Source organism: Equus quagga, chromosome 1 (assembly GCF_021613505.1).
Source record: "Equus quagga isolate Etosha38 chromosome 1, UCLA_HA_Equagga_1.0, whole genome shotgun sequence".
NCBI lineage: Eukaryota > Metazoa > Chordata > Mammalia > Perissodactyla > Equidae > Equus > Equus quagga.
The window spans coordinates 138,935,774-138,956,151 of NC_060267.1; the positions used below are offsets into that span (position 1 = coordinate 138,935,774).

General features: G+C 52.4%; 2 protein-coding genes across 2 annotated transcripts in view; one reads left to right on the top strand and one right to left on the bottom strand.

Moving 5' to 3' along the window:
- The window catches only part of CCDC12 (coiled-coil domain containing 12), a 56,708-nt gene that overhangs the window by 23,464 nt on the left and 12,866 nt on the right, over positions 1-20,378 (top strand). The window contains exon 3 of the mRNA XM_046684390.1: positions 11,445-11,512. Coding sequence (XP_046540346.1) covers positions 11,445-11,512 — 68 coding nt within the window. The remainder of the gene's footprint in view (positions 1-11,444; positions 11,513-20,378) is intronic.
- LOC124251506 (THUMP domain-containing protein 3-like) lies at positions 688-2,237 on the bottom strand. Its single transcript, XM_046684379.1, is given in 3 exon segments — positions 688-755; positions 758-1,775; positions 1,777-2,237. Coding segments are annotated over 3 exon segments (1,509 nt in total). The 5' UTR covers positions 2,200-2,237.

Here is a 20,378-nt window from a genome sequence, read left to right on the forward strand (position 1 = left end):
ATGGAAAGAGTGTGGAGTCTGACACGCACAGACCTGAGTTACGTGTCACTGAGCCTCAGTGCCTGCACCTGTGAGGCAAGCCTAGCCATACCTGATGCACGGGCACTGATGGAAGGCTCCAGCACATCGGGGAGGAGAACCTCCTCTGTAAGCTCTCCTGCCTCCCCTGGGTTGTTCATTCATGCATTTGCCGTTGGTCCAGCTGCTGGGAAACAGTGATGGACAGGCCACTCGGATCTTCCAGACTAGGAGGGAAGGCAGATGACAGACAAAATCTCATGTAGGCAAGTCCAGGTAAAATCCACTGTCTGGGATGGTTATCAGAGGGCCTGCCTCGGAAGAACACCCTTCTGCGAAAAATGGGCGTCACCTTCGACCTGCACCAGAGAAAGTGCTGAAACCCACCAAGCATCTTTGAGCTCCCATGGAGTTTTGTGGTGGGTGCAGAGTTTAGGCTTCTGTAGGCTCACAGATGGGGTGCCTCTTCCAGCCTGACACCTAGTGTCACTCATCCCTGAGGGAATCAGACAGGTCATTCTTAATTTGAGCCTCATTTTTTTTTTTTTTTTTTTAAACAGTGCAAACTGCACTTCTGTTAGTACTATTTTTCTCTCAAAGCAAGTTCTTCCTGCTGACATTTCCAGTGTGGGGAAGCACAAATGCTATTAATCATCTTCATTCTTTACATTACCAAGGAGTTCTTTCTCCATCTTGCTCTGAAGGATGAACAAAAGCTTGAGGCGTTCATTTCAGAGATAAACTGTGGCATGAAGACCCCCTATGTTCACCCAGACAGTATGCACCTTCCGCCATACATGTCCCATTCCGGATAATGCCTTGGTAAAGCATTTCTTGTCCTGAGTGAGTAGGACAGCTCGGCCTGTCCCTGGTCTACAAACACGGCTCATCTCTCGTAGGCAAGCAGGATAAAGGTTCCAGTTTCTCTTCTTGGAGCCCATCCTTTTTCCAAATGGCATGTCTGTTACAATAATGTCCACAGAGCCAGTTCTCAATGGCAGATTGCAGATATCCCACCGGACAGCATCTATGGGCAAGCCCCAGGAGGGTCTGCCTTCTTTAATTTGGTTCTTGGACAATAAAGATGAGATGTTATTTGCAGCTCTATTCACAGCCAACTGATTATTATCACCAGCAATATGATAACAGTTAGACCATTCAGTAGCCCCCTCTATTGGTATTGCCCCGGTTCCACACATCGGATCAACTATTATATCAGTAGGTTGAGGAGCACAGAGCCGGAGCATGCCATAGGCAACAGTAGATCTAAGAGTGGTGGGTCCAAAATGTGTGATATTTCTTCGGTGGAGACTCTCTTCTGTCAATGCAATGCCCACAACAATTTCATGATCATGGATATTCAAAAGAACCTCCACATCAAAGTTGGTCATGTCAGCCTTCCACTTAAAGTACTCTTGAACGGCACCCCCAAAATCTCTCGCGGCTTCATTTGAGGAAAAGCAATGCTTCTCTCCTACCCTGTTGCACGTGACTCTAAACTTCAGCACTTCAGGATTAGTTTCTTCTTTTGAGCTTTCATCAGTCTCATCTTTGCAAGATGCCAAATCGTCACCTACTAATGTTGATACCTCTTCTTTGATGGCTGGATTTTCATAATAGTCTAAGATATGTGAATCTAAGGGATTGCTAGTGAACGCTTTTTTAACATCTCTCTCATCAGTCTTGTCTCCTCGTCCATCATCAGTCTTCTCTTTACCTGAATTCTGATTTATCTTTTTGCGCTTTGTTTTTTTTTTTCTTGAAACTCGTGTTAATTTTCCATACTTTTAAAGGGTCTGACCATGGGAGCTTCCCAGCCACTTCTTCAAAATCCTTTAAAACTTCTTCCTTTGTTTCTTTGAACTGGTAATCTTTAAACTCCTGAACAACCACAAATAAGTTATCAACTGATCTCAGACAATGAACCTGAGCCAGACTTTCCACTGAAATGTCAAAATATATCTTGTCCCGGTCTCTGCTGATTTGGCATGATGACCCCAATTTCTCTCTCACTTCATCTGCAGCTGTTTGCTCAAAGCCAGTAGGTACAGTGGCTCCAATAGTGACTTGGAATTGCTCGGACTCACTTCTGGGGCCACTTTCCATCACTTGTATAGACTCCTGGTTCTCATGAAGGTTCACATCAAGGAGCTGGTTGGTGGCTTCTTGAACGTCAGACATGTTGGCAGTGCTTCCAAGGTTCCTGATACAGTCCCGGTCGCCAGCGCAGACCCTTCCGGCTGCGGCATCCGCCAGCCCAACGCGCCCAGGTCACACCCTTGAGCCTCATTTTTAAAATTAAATTTGTCATCCACGAAACTTGGCAAAAATATAAGAAAGCACTGTCAGGGGGCCGGCTCCGTGGCTGAGTGGTTAAGTTCACACACTCTGCTTTGGCGGCCCAGGGTTTCGTAAGTTTAAATCCTGGGCACAGACACGGCACCACTCGTCAAGCCACGCTGAAGCAGCGTCCCACATGCCACAACTAGAAGGACCCACAATTAGAAATACACAACTATGTACTGGGGGGCTTTGGGAGAAAAAGGAAAAATAAAATCTTTAAAAAAACAAAAAAATACCACTATCAGGAAAAGATAATGCATTTTCTTCTCAGTTACTACATTTAAAAACTGTCAGATGTAGGGCCAGCCCCGGTGGTCTAGTGGTTAAGTTCAGTGTGCTTGGCTTCGGCAGCCCGGGTTCAGTTCCCTGGGCACAGACCTACACTACTCGTCTGTCAATGGCCGTGCTGTCTTGGTGGCTCACATACAAAAAGAAGAGGATTGGCAGTAAATGTTAGCTCACAGAGAATCTTCCTCAGCAAAACTAAAAAATCCCTGTCGGATGTAGCTGAGTTTCCCTGTTGGTTGGTCTAATACTAATGGGCCCTCCATTTCCCAGCCTGGATCTGGGCCGGGGGCCCTGCGCACCTGTTCATTCTTTTGTGGTTCCCGAAACTCAACTGGCTTTCTACTTTCTTGGGGTTTTTGGTGTGGGGGGCTCAGGGCAAGGGATGGGAGGTGAGAACAGAGGGAACATCTGGTTCCCCAGGAAGATGCAGCAAGAGCCAGGGTTTGAGTCAGGCCCGTTGCCAAGGACAGCAGGACTGGGAACACCTCAGGATGCTAGTAGGCTGTTTCCCACAGTAGGTGTGTGGGGTCCTGCACCAGATGGTGGACCCAGGTTCCGTTGTTTCATCCTCAAACACCCCTGCTGAGGTAGCTCCAGCCCCACTTTGACAGGGGAGGAAACAGCCTCAGAGAGGTCCTGCAGTTTGCCTGCAGTCCCACCACAAGGTGAGCAGCGGAGCTGCTGGGATTTACCTGCCGCCTGCCTGTCCAGTGCTGCTGCCCCAGGCTTCCACCGTCCTCTCCTACAGGGAGGGGGCCAGGCGGGAGTTTACAGCCTTGCCTGGCTGCCCAGAGGAACTGGTCCAGGCTGGCTGTGAGTGAAGGAAAGGTGGGGACTGGTCTTTGCTCTGACCTTGGCATGACCTTCCCTGGGCTTTCCTGCTGGCAGTGGGGGTGGTGGGAGGGGCTCTTTCAAGCCTCTGCACTCTCACAGTGCTGGTTGTGCCCTCTGTTTCCCTTCCCCCGTGCCCCTGCTCCCACTCAGTCTTTAAGTTGCAGGACAGGTGGTGCTTCCTTTGGAGAGCCTCCTCACACACCTCATGTGCCACCCAAAGAACTCTCCCCCAACCCCCATGCTGCGGACACCTTCGCTTTCCTCCTCTGGGTCACTGCCCCCTTGACACCTGAAGAGCTATGGATTCTTACTCCAGACATCTGCACCTTTTCACACCTGGCCTGTGTGTGTGTCTGGTCATTGATCTATGGAATCCAGTCCATGGATCCAGGCAAGAGTCCCCACCCTGGCCCGTGAACGTTAGTTGCCGACCTGTTCTTTTTTCTCCTCAGCACCCAGTGTGGAGCACCTAGCATAAGGGAGCCAGTCAATATTTGTTGACTAATAAAGAAAAACCTGCTGGAGGGCTTATCTGCCATCTCCTTTGAGTACAGCTGTTTTCCCAGTTGCGCTTGTGGTAAGCATAGGGCCAGACTAGGCCTGGGGCCAGGTCCCCACACTGCTCTGCCTCATACAGGACGTCAGCAGTCATCTGGGGCAAGGCCGAGTGATGGGCCTGTCGTGCTGTTTCCTGGGCCTTGAGAATGGGGTGTTGATGGTGGGGCCAACCCCGCCTCTGCTGAGGAGTGGGCTTCCGCTGCTGAGGCCACCTTGACAGGCAGTGGACTGAGAGCCTTGATCTGCAGTGGCCTTCGTCAGACTTCAGACATCAGGCCTCAACGCTGGTCTGCCTGAAAGCCACCACACCCTTTCTCTTTGTGCCCTAAGTGCCACCAGCTTTTTTGTCAATGGCGCCTTTATTCTTCCTGAGTCATGGTCAGAACCTCATTCTTCTTGACTCCTCCCTGTCCCCCACCGCTTTCAGGCCCCCCTTGTTCCGTCCCACTGCCACTGACCTAGTTCAGCTCTTATCTTTAGTCCTTATCTCCAGCTTCCTTACTGTTCTCCCAGCACTTTGTTTTTTGTTCACAAGCCTTTGGGGAATGCCCGCACCCTCAGGACAGCAGGACTCTCAGCTCACCCCAGCCTCTTGGATGTTAGTCTCCACCCTCCCCTGCCAAACCCTCTGCGCTTGCTTCTTACTGAAGCACCGAATGGGGAGTCAGAAGATCTGTCTCCTCTGCACAGATTCTCTGACACATCTTCTGACGTCTTTGTGAAGCGGAGGTTTTAACACTGCTTGTCTGCGCTTGGGAGCGTAGAGAACAGCAGGTGAGAACGGTGAAGGTGAACACTTCCATGACCTGCACAGAGGCAAGCAGTCTGGGCCTGCAGACCTTCCCTCCTGCCCTGGCCCAAGTCTCCCTGCCCTTCAAGATCTACTGCCTTGTCCACCCAAGCTGCAGGCTTTTCTCCTTCCTACCTGGTCATTTCATCCTTATAATAGTGCCGTGATGCCAGCATGACAGTCCTTGTTTTCATAGATGAGGAAACCCAGGCCAGACAGGTCAGATAACGTGCCCAGGGTCACACCTCAGGGTGAAATGAAGCCAGGGTTGCCAGTTGTGTTCCTGTCCAGAGCCTGCGAGGTTTACCACTGTGCTGTACCTGCTGAAGACCATGCCAGGCCCGTGGGTACAGATGGGTAAGCTTCTGTCCTCAAGGAACTCACTGCCTGCTCGGCAGACAGTGTGGGCACATGGGCCAGGTGGGCTTAGCAGCAAACTGAGTGCCAGGGGCCCTGCAGCCCACCGGAATCACTACCTGCTCAGGAGAGTCAGACGCTCCCCTCCCCTCTCCTCCCTCTTCCCCAGTCTCTGGGCAGTAGAGAGCTGTGCAGTTTCTGCGCCCAGACATGGTGGCCTTCAGCCGAGGGCTTATCACCTCAACTTCAGGGTGAGTCAGACTCTGGGTGACTGCCCTATCCCCAAGTGCCCTTGGAGCACAGCTCCCACCAAAGCTGTACCTGACAGGAAGTCCCTGTGCCCCAGCATGGTGCTGCCCTGGCTCTGAGGATGGGCAGCAGGGTGAAATTGTGAAACCTGCCAGGTTTGCCCTCAGCGTTGTCAGTCCCTTCCTGCTCCCCCTGCCCCCTGGGTATACGTGCCCATCTTTCTGACTTTTCCCCACCTTGGGCCCAAATCAAAACTGGAAAGGCTCACAGTGGGGCCAGTTTCACCTCTTCTTAGGGGGCTAGGGTTTGGGGTTGTTGAACAGAAGGGCTGTTTCCATAGACAATACACCAGGCATACTCAGCTAACGAGCCATGTTTGCTGGGTGTTGGAAAGTGTTTCTGCACCTGTGAGTTCCTCTTGGGTCTCCAGCTGCTTCAGTAATGGTCTGATGGTGGGAGGAACCTAGAGCTGAAGTGGAATGTCTCTCTGTCCGCCCTCGCCTGCCTCCTTCAGTCTCTTGGAAGAGAGAGCCCCAGGCAGCAGCTCCTTTTAGGATGAGGGAGGGGCTTGCTTCTTGTCCCCTCAGTGCAAGTGCTCCTGCTTCAGCACAGCTGCCCCTGATGCCAGTTCCTCATTTAATCTTAACCACCCTCCCCGACACATATGCACAAACAGCTGCAGGCTGGGACAGGTCCAGGCTGGGAGTGAAGCATCTCACCTGGCTTTGGGTCTCCTGCCTCTTCCCACAACTCACCTTCCAGGCTGCCGGAGTGTCTGCCCTCATCCTGGGCTCAGCCTGCCCATAGCTCTGGAGGAAGGCCCTGTCAGTCCCTCTACTCCTGACCTCCTTCAGTCCCAGCTGGGCCAGCCACGGGGGTCTGCCCTGCAGGTATTGATAGTGTCCTTGCTCTGCTCTCGTGTCTTTGCCAAGCAGTTATCATTCCCAGAAATGTTCTGCATTTAGTCACTTGGTAACCCCCTATGGGACATTCAGAATTTAGTTTAAGGGTTACCTCTTTCCCTGACAACACCTGTCCTTTGCCAGTTCTCCGAGTATACAAAACATTTAATGAAGCTTTCCTCACCACTCGTGGCACCGAGTTATACTTTCTAAGTCTGCTCCTTTGAGTAGCCTTGAGGTCCTCGAGGACAGGGTTCTTGTTTCCTTTATCCTTGTGCCCACGACATACCCGGCACACAGATGGAAGGCGGGGGTGTGAGGAAGAAGGACCCTCGCCTTTGCCTAGGTGGAAAGGGCAGCAGGAGGAGATGCGGCAGCCTCCTTCTCGGCCTCTCTCTGCTGCATTTCTGGTGGCCGATGGAGCTTCTGGTGGTCGTCCTACATTCAGGCAACAAATGTGGATTGATACTCCCCATCCAGAGACAAGTGTGCTCAGCTTGTGGGGGCTTCTTCCAGGGGGAGACCGAAAAGCAAACATGTCATTAAAACACCAAGTCTGGATGTGTCCCCAAATTGATAAACTTCTAATCTAGTCTAATGAAGAAAGAGAAAAGATAGAAATTATTAACATCAGTGGATATCACCACAGATCCTGCAGGCATTAAAAGGATAATAAGGGAATATTATAAGCAACTTTATGCCAGTAAATTCAGTAACTTAGGTGAAATGGATATTTCTTGAAAGATACCAATTAATAAGACCAACTCAAGAAGAAATAGAAAATCTGTATAGCCCTATGTCTAAAACCTCACAAAGAAAACTTAAGGCCGAGATGGCTTCATCGAAGTCTTATCACCCATTTAAGGAAGAAATAATAGCAATCCTACACAGAGTTTTGTTCCTGGGGAAAGGATTTCAAACATTATGAAACAGATCAGTCAGGCTCTGTTTTGGCCAGGGCTGTTTTTGAGACCCCCTGAAGTCTTGCCTCAAAAGCCCCTTCCTCCTGCAGGCTCTGGGAAAGGTGAGGTCAGGGGCGGGGCCTAGGTGTGGAGACCCTGGCTGGGGTCAGAAATATGGGGTACCTCCAGGAACAGGCAAGCGGGCTGCAGGGAGGACCCCAGTCAAGGCTGTGGCTTTCCTGTCCTCCATCCACCAGTATTCCTAAGAGTTTGACTCTTCTGGAGTTGGTGGAGAGAGTAGTAGTTAAGCTGGCAAAGAGGTGATGAATGTTGTCTGGGGTAGGCCTGAGGAGGCTCCAGGTGGTGCCCCCACACTGAGAGGAACTTGGGGAAGGGCTAATAAGGCCTGGATATGAATAGGAATGACCACAGGCCTGTGTCTTGGCCTAGGATCAGACCCAGAGGAGCAACAGAACCCTTTGCCTGGGAACCTCAGAAGGCTGCCATGAGGAGGTTACCTTTAAGCTGGCCTCTAGGACTGGCCAGAGATTGGGTTTTCTTTGGGGATATCAGAATGGACATTTCAGGATTTAGGACAGAGTCAGGTATCAGAGTATTCTGGACAGGGGCCACTGTGAACGGGCTGCAGAGCTAGTGTCGGGGCCTGGGGAGGCTGCACCTTGAGGGGAATGACTGTTGTCCTGGGGGTGTGGGAGCCCGCGAGAGCTTTGAGCAGAGGGCCAGGGCAGTATGATCTGACTGGTGTCTTTGAAGAGGACGCCAATGATGTGGATGGATGAGGTGGCAAGAAACTTAGGGGAGATCTCAGGTTAGAAAAAGGAGAAAAGGGCAGCAGGCAGCTGCGTTCTCCAGAGTAGAAGGGGTGGCAGACTGGCTGGCTGGCAGGCAAGGGTGGAGGGGAATAGCTGGGGGCTGGGTTGTGCTGGGGACCCAGGAGATGGGGGAGTAATGGAGAACACGGGCTGGGAAGGAGGGAGAAAGGCAGGGAGATCTGGGAAGCGTGTGTTCAGGGAGTGGTTAGGCAGTGAGTGGGATCTGAGGGTCTCGGGGTGGGCGAGGCCTCTCTCGATTCCCTGTGGTTGTCATGCACCTCGGGACCTGCGTGCACTCCCATGAGCGTGCTCCAGGGCCTAGACCTAGACTAGACTTGAGCTGGCCGTGGCCGGTCTGAGCACACATGGCCAGATCTCAACGGTTAGGGAGCTTGGAAGAGGTGACTGGGATCAGAGCTGTTTTTAGATGCATTATCTCTCATCTCCTGGGCAAGAATGCAGGGTGGGGATCAGGAGGACCGTGATCAGACCTGCAGCTACCACTGACAGGCTCTGTGACCTTGGGCAGATCTTTCCCCTTGCCCTGCCGGCAGTTTGCTGGGGTCCCTGTGGGTTGAATTGAGGACCTGGAAGGCAATGGTCCTGCGAGCCCCTCAGTTCTGAGGGTTCTCTGAGTCTCTTAGGCTGGGGTGGGCCGTGAGGCTGGTCTGCACTTCCCCCACACGGTCCCAGACAGTGAGGGTCCTGCCTTGTGGCCTAGGCCAGGATCGCCTCAAGGCTCTTTTCCTCCTCATGAATGCTCACTGTCCTAACTGAATCACTGTTTAGCAGGAAGACCAGAGTCCTCCTTGTCCCCCTGATGTGGCCTATTTATTTGTTCACCTGCTCCTGCCCCACACGCTTCTTATCGTTCCTGAGCCCCTGCTCTTTGCACAGCATCTCAGGCTGGGGTCATCCTTAACCTCGTGCCATCTGCAAAGCTACTGCTGCACCCCACTCACCAGTCTGCTGGCCATTTTTTTAAATGTCATTTAGATAGCTGGGTGTTTTCTCATTTATTAATGAATAACTTGGCCTTTGCCGAGGCACTTGAGTGTCTCTGGGACTCCAGGAGGGTGGTGGCAGCGGTGGCCACTGAGTTGCCCTTGCTCAAGGGCTGGGAAGAGGCGTGGTGTTTGCAAAGGACTCCTCCCAAAGGCTGTTCCCACAGTCCCCACGCCCTTCTACCAGCTGCTCCAGATTAACAGAGCCCACATGGAAAGAAGCCTTTATGTGGGGTTGCTCACCAGCCCACTTTGGGGAAAGCTGAGCCTTTTCTGCTCTTCCACCTCTGTCCTTACTCACCAGAAGGAGACATCCACCAGCCCCTTCCCCTGCAGCTGGCATATCTGGCCATCAAGCAGTCCGCTGGCTGGCAATTGGGAAGGAGCTTTTTATTCAAATATCCAGGCTTCTGGCTTGCTTCATTGGCTAGCATTTAGTGAGGGAGGGTGCATGTGTCAGTTAGGCCTCTGTGGAAGGTCACACCCAGGCCCCAGCAGCCCTGGGAGCCATGTGGAGAAGCCTAACTTGTTTCTCAGTAAAGAGTTTATACTCTGCCCTCCCTTCCGTCTTTGGTCATCATCAAACAACTGCCTTTCTACCCCCGGGCCTGCTTACCCAGTGAGGTCAGCAGGTGCTTAGGACAGGCCTCTGGTCCTTCCTCCAGCAGCTGTCCTCTGGCTTCTGTTGCCTTAGGACTCCAGCCAGAGCCCTATGTGATCAGCCCCACCTGCCTTCACAGCCTTATCAGTATTCACCTTCACCCTGACTGTTAGTCCAACCACCTGCCTGTTCTTCAGACCACACCCCGCCTGTACTCAAGCTGTGCTCCCCTCCAGGAATGCCCTTCCTACTCCTGTCTCTCCATCCTGCAGCACTCAAATTCTGCTCATCCCTTGGTAGAAAGTCCTCTTCCCACCCCACAGAACCACGTTGATCTCTCTCATGTGGCTCCTATCACTCGTTCTGCCTCATCCTCATGAGACTGAGCTGCCCTGGGTTGAGAGAACGAGGCGGGGATCTTGATTTGTTCACGTCACAAACGCCTTTCTCTGGGCCAGGCCTCCTGCCTAGTTTTGGTGGTCTCCTCCCCCGTATTTGTGAGGCCAAGGTAGGGTGGGGTCTGGTTGTTCCCAGGGTCTCCATCATGAACACCGGCAGGAAGTGACTCATAAAGCGAATGCCATCTCAGGAGGCACTTGTCAGTGGCATAAACAGACTTCTAGGAGAAGTAGTACCAGCAGCTATTTTACTAATAATTTACATGTCAGCTCATTCTTATATCCATCAGCATAGGTTCCCTGTGGCGGGGCTTACAGATGTCTCCTCAGAACAGTGCTCCAGTGAGAGTCAAAGGCAGGTCGCTGCGAGGGATGAAATGCACACTGACACCCTCTGGAGGGCCAACCCTGGTGTGTGGGGAGACCCTGGAAGAAGACTGCCCTGGAGCCTCTCACCCAAGCACTGAGGGCGTGGTCACATGCATTTGAACACACACACTTGCACACACCTTGCGTGTCCGTTTCTCTCACGGCAGGTCTCATCTAAGTGCAGTAGTCACATGGTAAGGAAGAAAGCCCGGGAAGGCATTTTCTGCTGCAGGTGGAAGCAGCATCGAGGTGTCCTTTGTTGTGGCCTTGGTGTGCATGGAGAGCAAGCATGCTATGTCAAAGTTGAGATGAACATGGCTTCGCTAGACTTTCAGAGAGTTAGGGGGGCAGGAGGAAGACCAAAAAAAAAAAACAGATTTAGGAGAAATTTTTCTCATAGAAACTTTGAACTTGTTCCCCTTTCCTCCATCCCCCTGAGTATATTGCAAGGGTGAGTCTTGTTACAACCATCCTAGTTTGAGTTATGCTACCCCTAAAGGGAGCTGGTGTTGCTGGAGAGGCCTCTGGCCTGAAGGGAAGTCGGGGGTCCTGAGCTTTTGTCCTGCCCAGGTTGCTGGTGACTGCTCTTCCCAAATCTCTCCCAGCTCAGCAGGTGGCTCCATCCAGACCCATGAAGGTGACTGCTGGCCTGCCAGCATGGGCTTTCCGTGGCACCAACCAGCTTTGTTTCTCATGGCCTAAAACCTTCCAGCTCCTCCTACTAGTGTTCTCTGAGGGCCACCACGGGCCTGGGCCTGGGCTGACGTCATGGATTTTTAAATTCTGCAAGGGGAGTTGAGGGGTATGGAGCAAGGCTCCAGCGTTGTGCCCATTGGTTGCAGCAGGCATGTGCCCCACTTGGAGGCTGGAAGACCAGGCTGGTCCTTGCGAGGGCATCTGGCTCCAGAGATGTCCTGTTCTTCATTGGCTGCTTAAGCAGTATGGACTGAAAGTAGGAGTGTTCAGCTGAGCGGGTGGTTTTCTGCCTTCCTTTTCAGGACAAGGAAGACGGGGAGCCAAAGACCAAGCAGCTCAGAGAAGGGGAGGAGGAAGGCGAGAAACACAGGTAATGCCCCATGTGTAGCTCTCTGCCCTGCGCTCTGCTCCAGCACCTCTTGGTTTCCGCATCCTCCCAACTCTGTCTTTAGTCTACCCTGTCCCTTCCTCTCCACCCCATGCTGCCTGTTCAGACCTGAAAATCTCACTCTTCTCCACAGTCAGAGCCTTCTTTGCACCCTTTCCCCCACTGGGCATCTGGCTCTTACTTAGCCACCAGCATTTTCTTCTTGACCCTCACTTTATGTCTCATCACTCTGATCCTCAAACGCCTTGCATGGCTTGGCTTTATAGCACCTGCAAAGTCAGGTCCAAATTCTGCCTGGTGTGTGAATCTCTGCCTGGGCCATCTGGCCTTGTCCAGCCTCCTCTGGTTTCGCTTAAGCACCCCTGGGCACTCAGCATTCCCTGACGGTGTCATCTGTTTATGCTGTCCTCTCGGCCTGGAATTCCTTTTCATCTCCTGTCTACCTTTGACATCTGAGTCTTCCTGTAGAGTTCAGCTCAGAGGTCTCTGCTTCTTTCTCTTTGTCTCCTCCCCTGCCCCCCTCAGTAATCCGTGGAGAGTGTTTATCTTATTTTTCTAAATCTCATCATCTAGTTTAGTCAGCTTAAATCACCTAAACATTAGCACTCTTCCCCATGCTCTCAGGCACGCTGTCCGACCCCCAGTCTCAAGGGCTAGAATCTCTGCAAAGCTTCGGATGCTGCTTTGCATCAGCAATTCCCAGGAAACATTTGTGGAGCCACTGTGTGGGGTGGGGAGGGGCTGTGTGGTTGGTCTTGGTGAGCTGGGGAGAACCTTCATGTCTCCTAGCACTTCCATGCCAGAAGTTCCAGAGATCTTGTGCCCTCCCTCCGGTGCCCAGGCCCTGAGGTGGGGCCACAAGGTAGCTGGAGAACTCTGCTTGGAATCAGACTTGGTGTCTGTATGGACAGGTGGTCTTGATGTCCACTGCGCTGAGCAGTTTCCTTCAGGCGCAGGGCCTCTGCAGGTGCCTACTCACTGGGGAAGTAGATCTTGATGCCCTGAGAAAGCCAGCCTCCATGGCCTGTGTGTTGAGGGGGTGCAGCAGGAGGGGACGCATGCTCCCTGGAGGAAACTGGGCCGGCAGTTGGGAGCAGGCCTTCCTGATGCCACAGCCTCGTGTTGCCTTCACAGTGTGACTGGAACCTTCCCCAGGTACAGGCCCCTCAACTCTGCCTTCTTATTCAGCAGCCTGTCTCAAAGGAAACAGGGCTTTTTCAAGTCTGCAGGGGGGTGTGTGTGCGTGCATGTGTGTGACTTGACAGTTTACAAAGTGCGTTCACACTGTCCTCACAGCAGCCCTGCAGAGTCCTTGCCACCTCACTTGGGCTGAGAGGTGGTAACGGCTCTGTGCTGAGAGGCTGGTGACGCTAAATGGCAGCGCCAAGACCCTCACCATCCTAGCTCTGGGCTCTGTGCTTTTTTATTGGGCCTTAGTGCCCCTAGCACCTCAGGGGGTCTGCACTGATGACAGAGATGAAGGCCAGGTTGTTGCTCCTTTGCTAAGTGACCCCAGCCTTTTGTGGTTTTAGGGTGGGTGTCTGCACAGTTTCCCCCATTCTGTGGTAACTGCTTAGAGAACCTTTGGTTCACTTCTGGTTTGTTCTTAGGTTCTCAGTCGCTGGCTAGAGCCTTGAGTCCCAGTTTCCGGGCCATCTTTGCTTTGCTGAGAAGTCCCTTCTCTGAGCCTCCATCTCCTTAATGAGAAAGAGAAGGGTCACTGATTAGCAGGGGGGTGGGTGGATCATAAGTAGAAGACTTGAATGTTGAACCATATGGTTGAATCTCAAACATGGTGTTGAGTGGAAGAAAAAGCAGACTTCAGAATTGAGACATACAGGGCAGGAACATTTATATCAGATTTAAAGCGCGCCCAGTGATATGTGTGTTATTCAGTCAACAAGTACTGACTTGATTGGTTGTATGATTTGTACAGGGCACCATTCTAGTCCCCTGGGAAGGGACAGTGGACAAAGCACAGTCAGGGAGCCCCTCGTGGTCCTGACATTCTCTAGAGCGACAGACTGTTAACAAGGAAGCAAATGTGTGGTCAGATGTCTGGGGCGGTGGAGCGGAAGCTGCAGAAGTGTAAACATGCCCGTGGGGGCATCACCGGCTCCTGGCCTCACATTGGCTGCTGGGAAAGGGAGGAAACAGGATTAGGGAAAGGCTTTAACTGGCTTCAATATGTGATTTCATAAAAAAAGAAAAAAGAGAGAGCAAGGAAGAAACCTGTCTCAAATATGGCAAAATGTTGCTTTTCTTCACACAGGGAGGTGAGTACATGTGTTGTGTTACTCTAAACTTTTTTGTGTGCCTGAGATATTTCATAATGAAAACAGTGTGAAAAACAGAGTGAGGGAGATGCATAGTTCCACGTTCCTGTCAGCGAGCTTCAGAGGCCTGCTCACCTGCTAGGTCTTAATGTGTCATTTGTGGTAGAGCATGAGACCCTCTCTGAAGTCCCATGCTCAGCCCGCCGAGCCTGGCAAGTGCAGGGCCACTCCTTTGCTCATGGCAGCCCAGGGACCAAACATGCTGGACATTGAATTGGGTTCTGCTTCAGCTGATCCTGTTTCGCTTTTCTCTGATCTGGCCTTTTTTGGGTGGTGGAATGTGGTGGAACGGGTCTGGCCTGGTAATCAGGAGCTTCACTTCTGGGCCTGTCCCTCTAGAGACTTCGGGCAGGCAGAGTTTGACTTCTCTAAGCATCCCTTACCTGGCAGGGCTGCTCAGTCACTCTCAGTTGTCAGGAAGCCCAGCCTTAGCTTGCAGTGGAGTTGTATCCGTATTTGCAGCCCCCTAGGAAAAGTGGACTCTCCTGACTTTAACAGGCTTAGAGTAAAGGGCTTGCCCGGGTTATTCAGGAAGGCAGGGCAGAGCCTTGGTTTCTGTACCAAGGGGCCAGATCTGTGTGGGCTTAACCCCAGACTGCAGGGTCCAGGGCTCGGGTGTGGGCTTTCCAGGAAGAGCAGGAGGTAGCAGTCTGTGTCCATCCCAAGAAGGGGGGCCTTTCTCCTCATCTGTACCCCAAGTCTGGAAGAGGACTCCCAGCAGGATGCTTATGGCGTGGGAGCGGGTTCCACAGGGCCCCTAGGCCACAGCCACCTTTGACAAAGGGGAGAAAGGGGCGACCTGCCAGTTCCACTGGGAGGGGAGGAATGACCTCTGAGGCCAGTTGCCAGTGAGCATCTCGGCTTCCTCAGCTGCTGGGAGGTAAGAACAGCCCACTTCAGTTCAGGTCAGCCTGGGTTGAGCCTAAGTGCCAGGTGGGAAGCCCTGTGGGCACCAGCCCTTCTGAGGTGTCCTGAGAGGAGTGCAGTGCCCACACCGGGCTGCCTTCAGCTGAGGGCAGCAGGACAAGGCCTCATGGAGAACATTCCTCTTGAGTTTGAGTCTGGAATTCTAGAGGGTAGGATGTGGGTAGCAAAGGCGCAGAGGTGTGAACCAGCAATGTGAAAGGGTGAGTGGTGTAACCCCTTGTTGGGGAGGCATGGACAGACACCCCCAAACCCCCTGCACATAAACCCCAACCCGAGCTTTATACAGGTCACTGGAACAGGGAGGAAGATTAGCGGTGGCCTGTAGGCCCTTGCACAGACACGTGACGTGACAGGGGGCCTATTCCGTTGACTCGTGTTAGGTAGTTCATCGAGCCATTTCTTAGACACTGGATGAGACTCAGGGAAGTAAATGCTGAGACAATTCTTTGTTCAGCAGCAGGCCCCAGAATTGGAGGAACTAGGCAGGTGGAGAGAGCTCCAGATTTGGAAGCAGCTCCTGGGTTTGAAGCCAGGCCCTGCCAGTTACTGGCTTTCCGACCCTGGGCAAGTCACATTGCCTCAGTGAGTCTCACCTGAGTATCTTCAACTGAAAGATGGGGAGAAAAATAAAACGCTCTTCCCTAATAAGAGGAGCAAATGCCATAGCTGTTTACCTGGCTAGTGCCGAGGCTCTGGGTGGAAGGAAGACACTCTGAGGCACTCTTGAGAGAGCTAAAGGACTGCAGACACCTGGAAAAGGCAGAGTTCACTTTTACATCAGGCCTGTGCTAACTGTACGAAGAGGGCAATCGTTGGGAAAACCGCGAGGTGAGTGGATGAGAGTAGAAATAAGCATATGTGGCCAAGAAAGTAATGGTCAGGAACCTCTTTGTATCGCCTCCCTTGCTTGGTATGTAGGTTATCCTCCGGAAGTAAGATGAGTGGCCTCATTCTGCAGATTCTGTTGTCTGACCAGATACACTGGAGGGCCAGGGCCTGTAGCTGAGGAAATGGGACTATCCCACAGGATTGGAGCAGGCACCCCAGGACCTCGCCCCTCACCAGCCTTCCTGGAGAACCGCTTCCTCCCTCTCTGCCAGTCTCCCCAGGGAGACCCTTTCAGAATCTTAGCTGTTCTAGTTCCTTTGCCTTTCCTTATAAATTTTAGAATCAGCTTGTTCATTTCCATAAAAAGCTTGCTAGGATTTTCATTGGAATTGCATGGAATCTATAAATCAAAATTCCTCTTTAAATGTTTTTTTACTCTTTTCAGGATAAATCCTATCCCATCCCCATACAGTCAAATCCCCACTGGATGGGAATCAGCCCCTGCAGGTCAGCCAGCCCGCCCAGGCTCTGTGGGAAGGAAGGATGTGCACCCGTCCCCAACAGGGCCCCTGTTTCTTGTCTGGGCTGTATCTGCCCTCTCCCAGCCAACCTTCCCTTGTAGCTAACTCTGCAGGGATGTCCATGACTCATCTCTAACACGGCCCCCTGCTTATTGCCTAGATAAGATGTGATCTGGTGGCCCTGGAAAGCTGGCCCACAGAAAGGGGCATTCACATCAGCTGCTTTTGCTTTTTTTAAGCCCTCAGTCACTTCCTCCTGATGGCTGGTCGGCTGACATGTGCTGTGGTGGCATGTCTAGGGTATGGTTTGTGGCCGAGAGTCACGGCCACCCTACCAGGTGGAAGGAGAAGGGAAGTGTTGCACACCCTATCAGGCATGGGGCAGGGGAGCGTGTCTTGTTGAGTGCCTGAACAAGCAGTCCCAAACCCTCAGCCCCCACAGCCGCCACCTCCCTTCGGCTTTGGCTCAAGGTCTGCACCCAGCTGGAGCAGTCACCATCCAGGGACAGTGGTTCACCCTGGAGTGGGTGTCATGTCCTGCAGGAGAAACTGGGCCACTAGCCTTCCTTCTTCAGGATGGAAAACCGGTTCTCCAACCCATGTGGAGAGAGGTCCCACCCCAGCTGAGGCCCAGCCCAGCTCTGGCCTACTGCCCAAACCCCGTAGGCTGGCAGATACCAGGCCTTCCCTCTGCAATTTGGATTCTGAGGATGGTTTCTGTGCATCAGGGCGTGCTCACAGATCCACAACGTCAGCTGGATGTGGCAAACATTGCTCCACTCGAGTGGTAACAACCAGAGTGCCTTCCCCCACCTCCTGAGTTATCTTACTCCCACTCCAGGCCCGAGGGTGTCCCAGCCGTGGGCATCGGGGATGGACTGTGGCTCCATGACTCTTTGCTGAGGCAGCAGAACAGGGACCTGCGGCCACCCTGTTTTTCCTGATCCTGTTGCTCAGTAATCGGCCCAGGAATGTGGGAGAATGAATCAAGAGAGAACTGGTTTAAAGAAGGTGGTGTCATGGGAAGCCAACTCAACCGTGTGACCAGGCTGGGTGCTTCCCCTGACTGGGTCATTGCTGTGTGGGAAAAAGTCATGATCTTGTAGGTCATGATCTTCACTGCTTTCAAAGCCCTTCTCATGAAGTCATCCTCCCTGTTCTGGGGGTAGGAGTGGTCAACTGTGAGTGAGGAGGATCATGCAGACGAAGTGATTTGCCTAAGATCTCCCAACTGAGAGGGAGTGGAGAACCATTGGGACCCTCTCCTGGTCCCTGTCTGCTGTGCAGTCAGGGTGGAGAACAGCTGAGCTTGTCCAGTCATCAGGTGACAACTGGGGAAATGGAGCCATTCCTGTCCTCTGCCTACAAGCTCCCAAGGCAGGCCAGGCCTAGTTCTGCTCCATCGCCTTCATCCTTAGTGCTGCCCCCAAATGGAGAGGTGCTGTGGTCTTTGTCCCACATGCCTTCTTGCCTGGGACGGGAGGGGTGGGCAGCAGGGGTGCCAGGCAGCCTTGCGGTGAAGGGTGGAAGGTCCTTCTGTGACAGCCTGCAGCAGAGCTAGCAGTTTGTGGCACAGGGCACCCTGACGGGGTTGAGCACAATCCACCTCCCTGGAGTGGTCTGTGGGTAGGTTGGGCCCCAGGAGGGTTGGGGGCAGTAGACGGTGCAGGCTCCTGTCCCCCCACCATCTGAGCCCCAGACAGCCAGTGTGGCCAGTCCAGTTCTCATATTGTGGGCCCTTTGGGATTCAGCTCAGCTGCCATGAACCTTTACCCCCTCTTCTTTTTAAATTTAAATTGATATTTAAAGTACATCAATTATAGATTTTTTTCAGTTGTAGAAACTACAGAATGACATGTATCTGTGCATATCCTGCTGTTTTGTAACCTTTTTCACATACCATATCATGACCACCTTTTGGTAAATGTATTTCTATAAAATCTTTAATGGTTGATTGATATTTCTTTGAGAGTACCATAATTTAGTTTTCAGTCCTTGCGTTTTGGTGCATCAGCTGTTTCTAGTTCTTTAAGCGCCCCTTAGCTATGTGTTTTCAGGTGGGATGGGTGCAAAGCTCAGCCTGTCAATTTAGAGAACCTGGACTGGACTCTGCAGAGTCCTGGGTGGGAGTGGGTGCAGACCACATGAGTCAGATGTGATGGCAGCTCCCGCTGGGCAGGGGCCTGACTTAACTAACTCTTGGGCCTGGTCGTTGCTGTTTCTAAACCATCCCTCAGGTGCTAGCCACCTGGTGTTCTTAGCAGGCCTTGGGGCTGACTGGTGGGGTGAATTTGGGTCATCATGGCTGTTCATTTGTCTTGGTGAGGCTCTCACGTGGGTCCCACCCCCTGCTGGCTCTGGCTCTTCTGGCCTACGTGGGTTTTTTTTTGGGGGGGGGGGGGTGGTTTGCTGAGGAAGACTGGCCCTGAGCTAACATCCGTGCCCATCTTCCTCTACTTTATATGTGGGACACCTGCCACAGCACGGCTTGCCAGGTGGTGTGTACGTCCGCACCCAGGATCCAAAGGAGCAAACCCTGGGCCACCGAAATAGAGCGTGCAAACTTAACTGCTGTACCACCGAGCCGGCCTCTGGCCTCCCTGTTTTTAAGGCAAAGGCACAACTGCATTATTTCTAAAGCTCCTTCCGCCTCTGACACCTGTGACCCACTGTGATTTTAGGGGCTGAAGGAGGGTCCTGGCAGCTGGGAGAGATGAAAGGATGGAGTTTCGAGAATGGTGCTGGAGGCCAGACTCCTGGGGTTGGGGAGTGAGGGGGACCCAGGATGACTTTTTCCCTCAAGGAATGCTGAGGGCCAGGAGCGCTGGCTGAGCTAGCTGCAACCCTGGGCAGGAACCCCAGTCACTCTGTCAGGAGGCCTTTACTCTTCCACAGTGACTGCTGGTCCCTGAGGAGCCTGGTGTGGGGAGCTGGAGTAGGGGTCCTCCTCAAGGCCAGAGACTTGGGTTTGGGTTCCAGCTCTGGCTCTTCCCTCACTCGAGACCTTGGGCACATCCATGAATCTCTCTGGACTGCTTTCCACACCTGGAAAATGTCAGTAACCACCTCCATCTTCTGTTGAAGGGCAGTCCTATGAGGCAGCCTCTGAGAGCCCGCTTGTGGAGGGTGTTCCTGCTGAGAAGGAAGCATTATCCATTCGTGATTGTCTGCAGTTTGGGGACGGGGGCAGGACATCAAGGCCTGGAGGACACAGGAGCTCCCAGCCCTATTCCTGAAACTTTCCGAGGAACTGTTTGCCAGGGGTTGCTTGGGAAGCTTTGTCCATGTGACATGGCCCTGTCCACGTGGCCAGTTCTTGTGTCCTGTCCTCCAGCTGACCTGCGTCCTCTCTGTATGTCAGAAGGACAGGACGCCTGGGGTGGGTTGGCAGGATGGAGGTGGAGCTGGCTGGTTAGGAGAGGGAGCTTTTAACGTCCTGTTTCGGTTCCTTGTGCACAGATGGAGGCCAGAGTTGTCCTTCTCCGGGACAGCTGGGGAAGCTATTGGGCTCTGTAAAAGGACCATTTGCAATTTAAAATGCAGACAAAGAGAAGAGATTAGTGGCTACCAAGGGAAAGGTGGGGTGGGGGGGTGGGCACAAAGGGTGAGGGGGTGCACTTACAACATGACAGACAAACAATAATGTACAACTGAAATTTCACAAGATTGTAACCTATCATTAACTCAATAAAAATTAAATTAAAATAAATAAATCAATCAAAGGTCCATTTGCTGTTAAGCCACTCTCAAGTGTCCTAAATTAAACTGTTTTACAACCACCCAACGAAAACATCCCTCCATGGCCCATCTAGTTCCAGTATCTGCGTTCTTTCTGCCCTCGTCTCCTACTTCACCCTATCAGGGTGAAATTTCCGGGTGTTCTGATTTCACTGTCCTGAGCCCGCCCTACCCCCACATCTTGGCGGTCCTCTGGAAGGGTGCTCGTAGCTTACTCTAGGGGACTCTGCCAGAAGAGAGCACAGAGGTGTCTGCCTCATGGCTGTTACAAATTCTGCTACCAGAAACTTTTGTACATAGAATGCTTTCTTTTGCTTGTCCCTGTTTTGTTACTCTTTCTATGGAATAGTTTCCCCAGAGCAGGATTGTCAGGTCATGGGGTTTGAACATTTTCATGGATTTTGGAGGAAATGACCAGACTGCCTCTGGAGCAGTTGTGCACATCATTTGGGGTAGTTGCCTCTCACCTCGTTTTCCTGGGCCTCTAGGGCCTGGCCT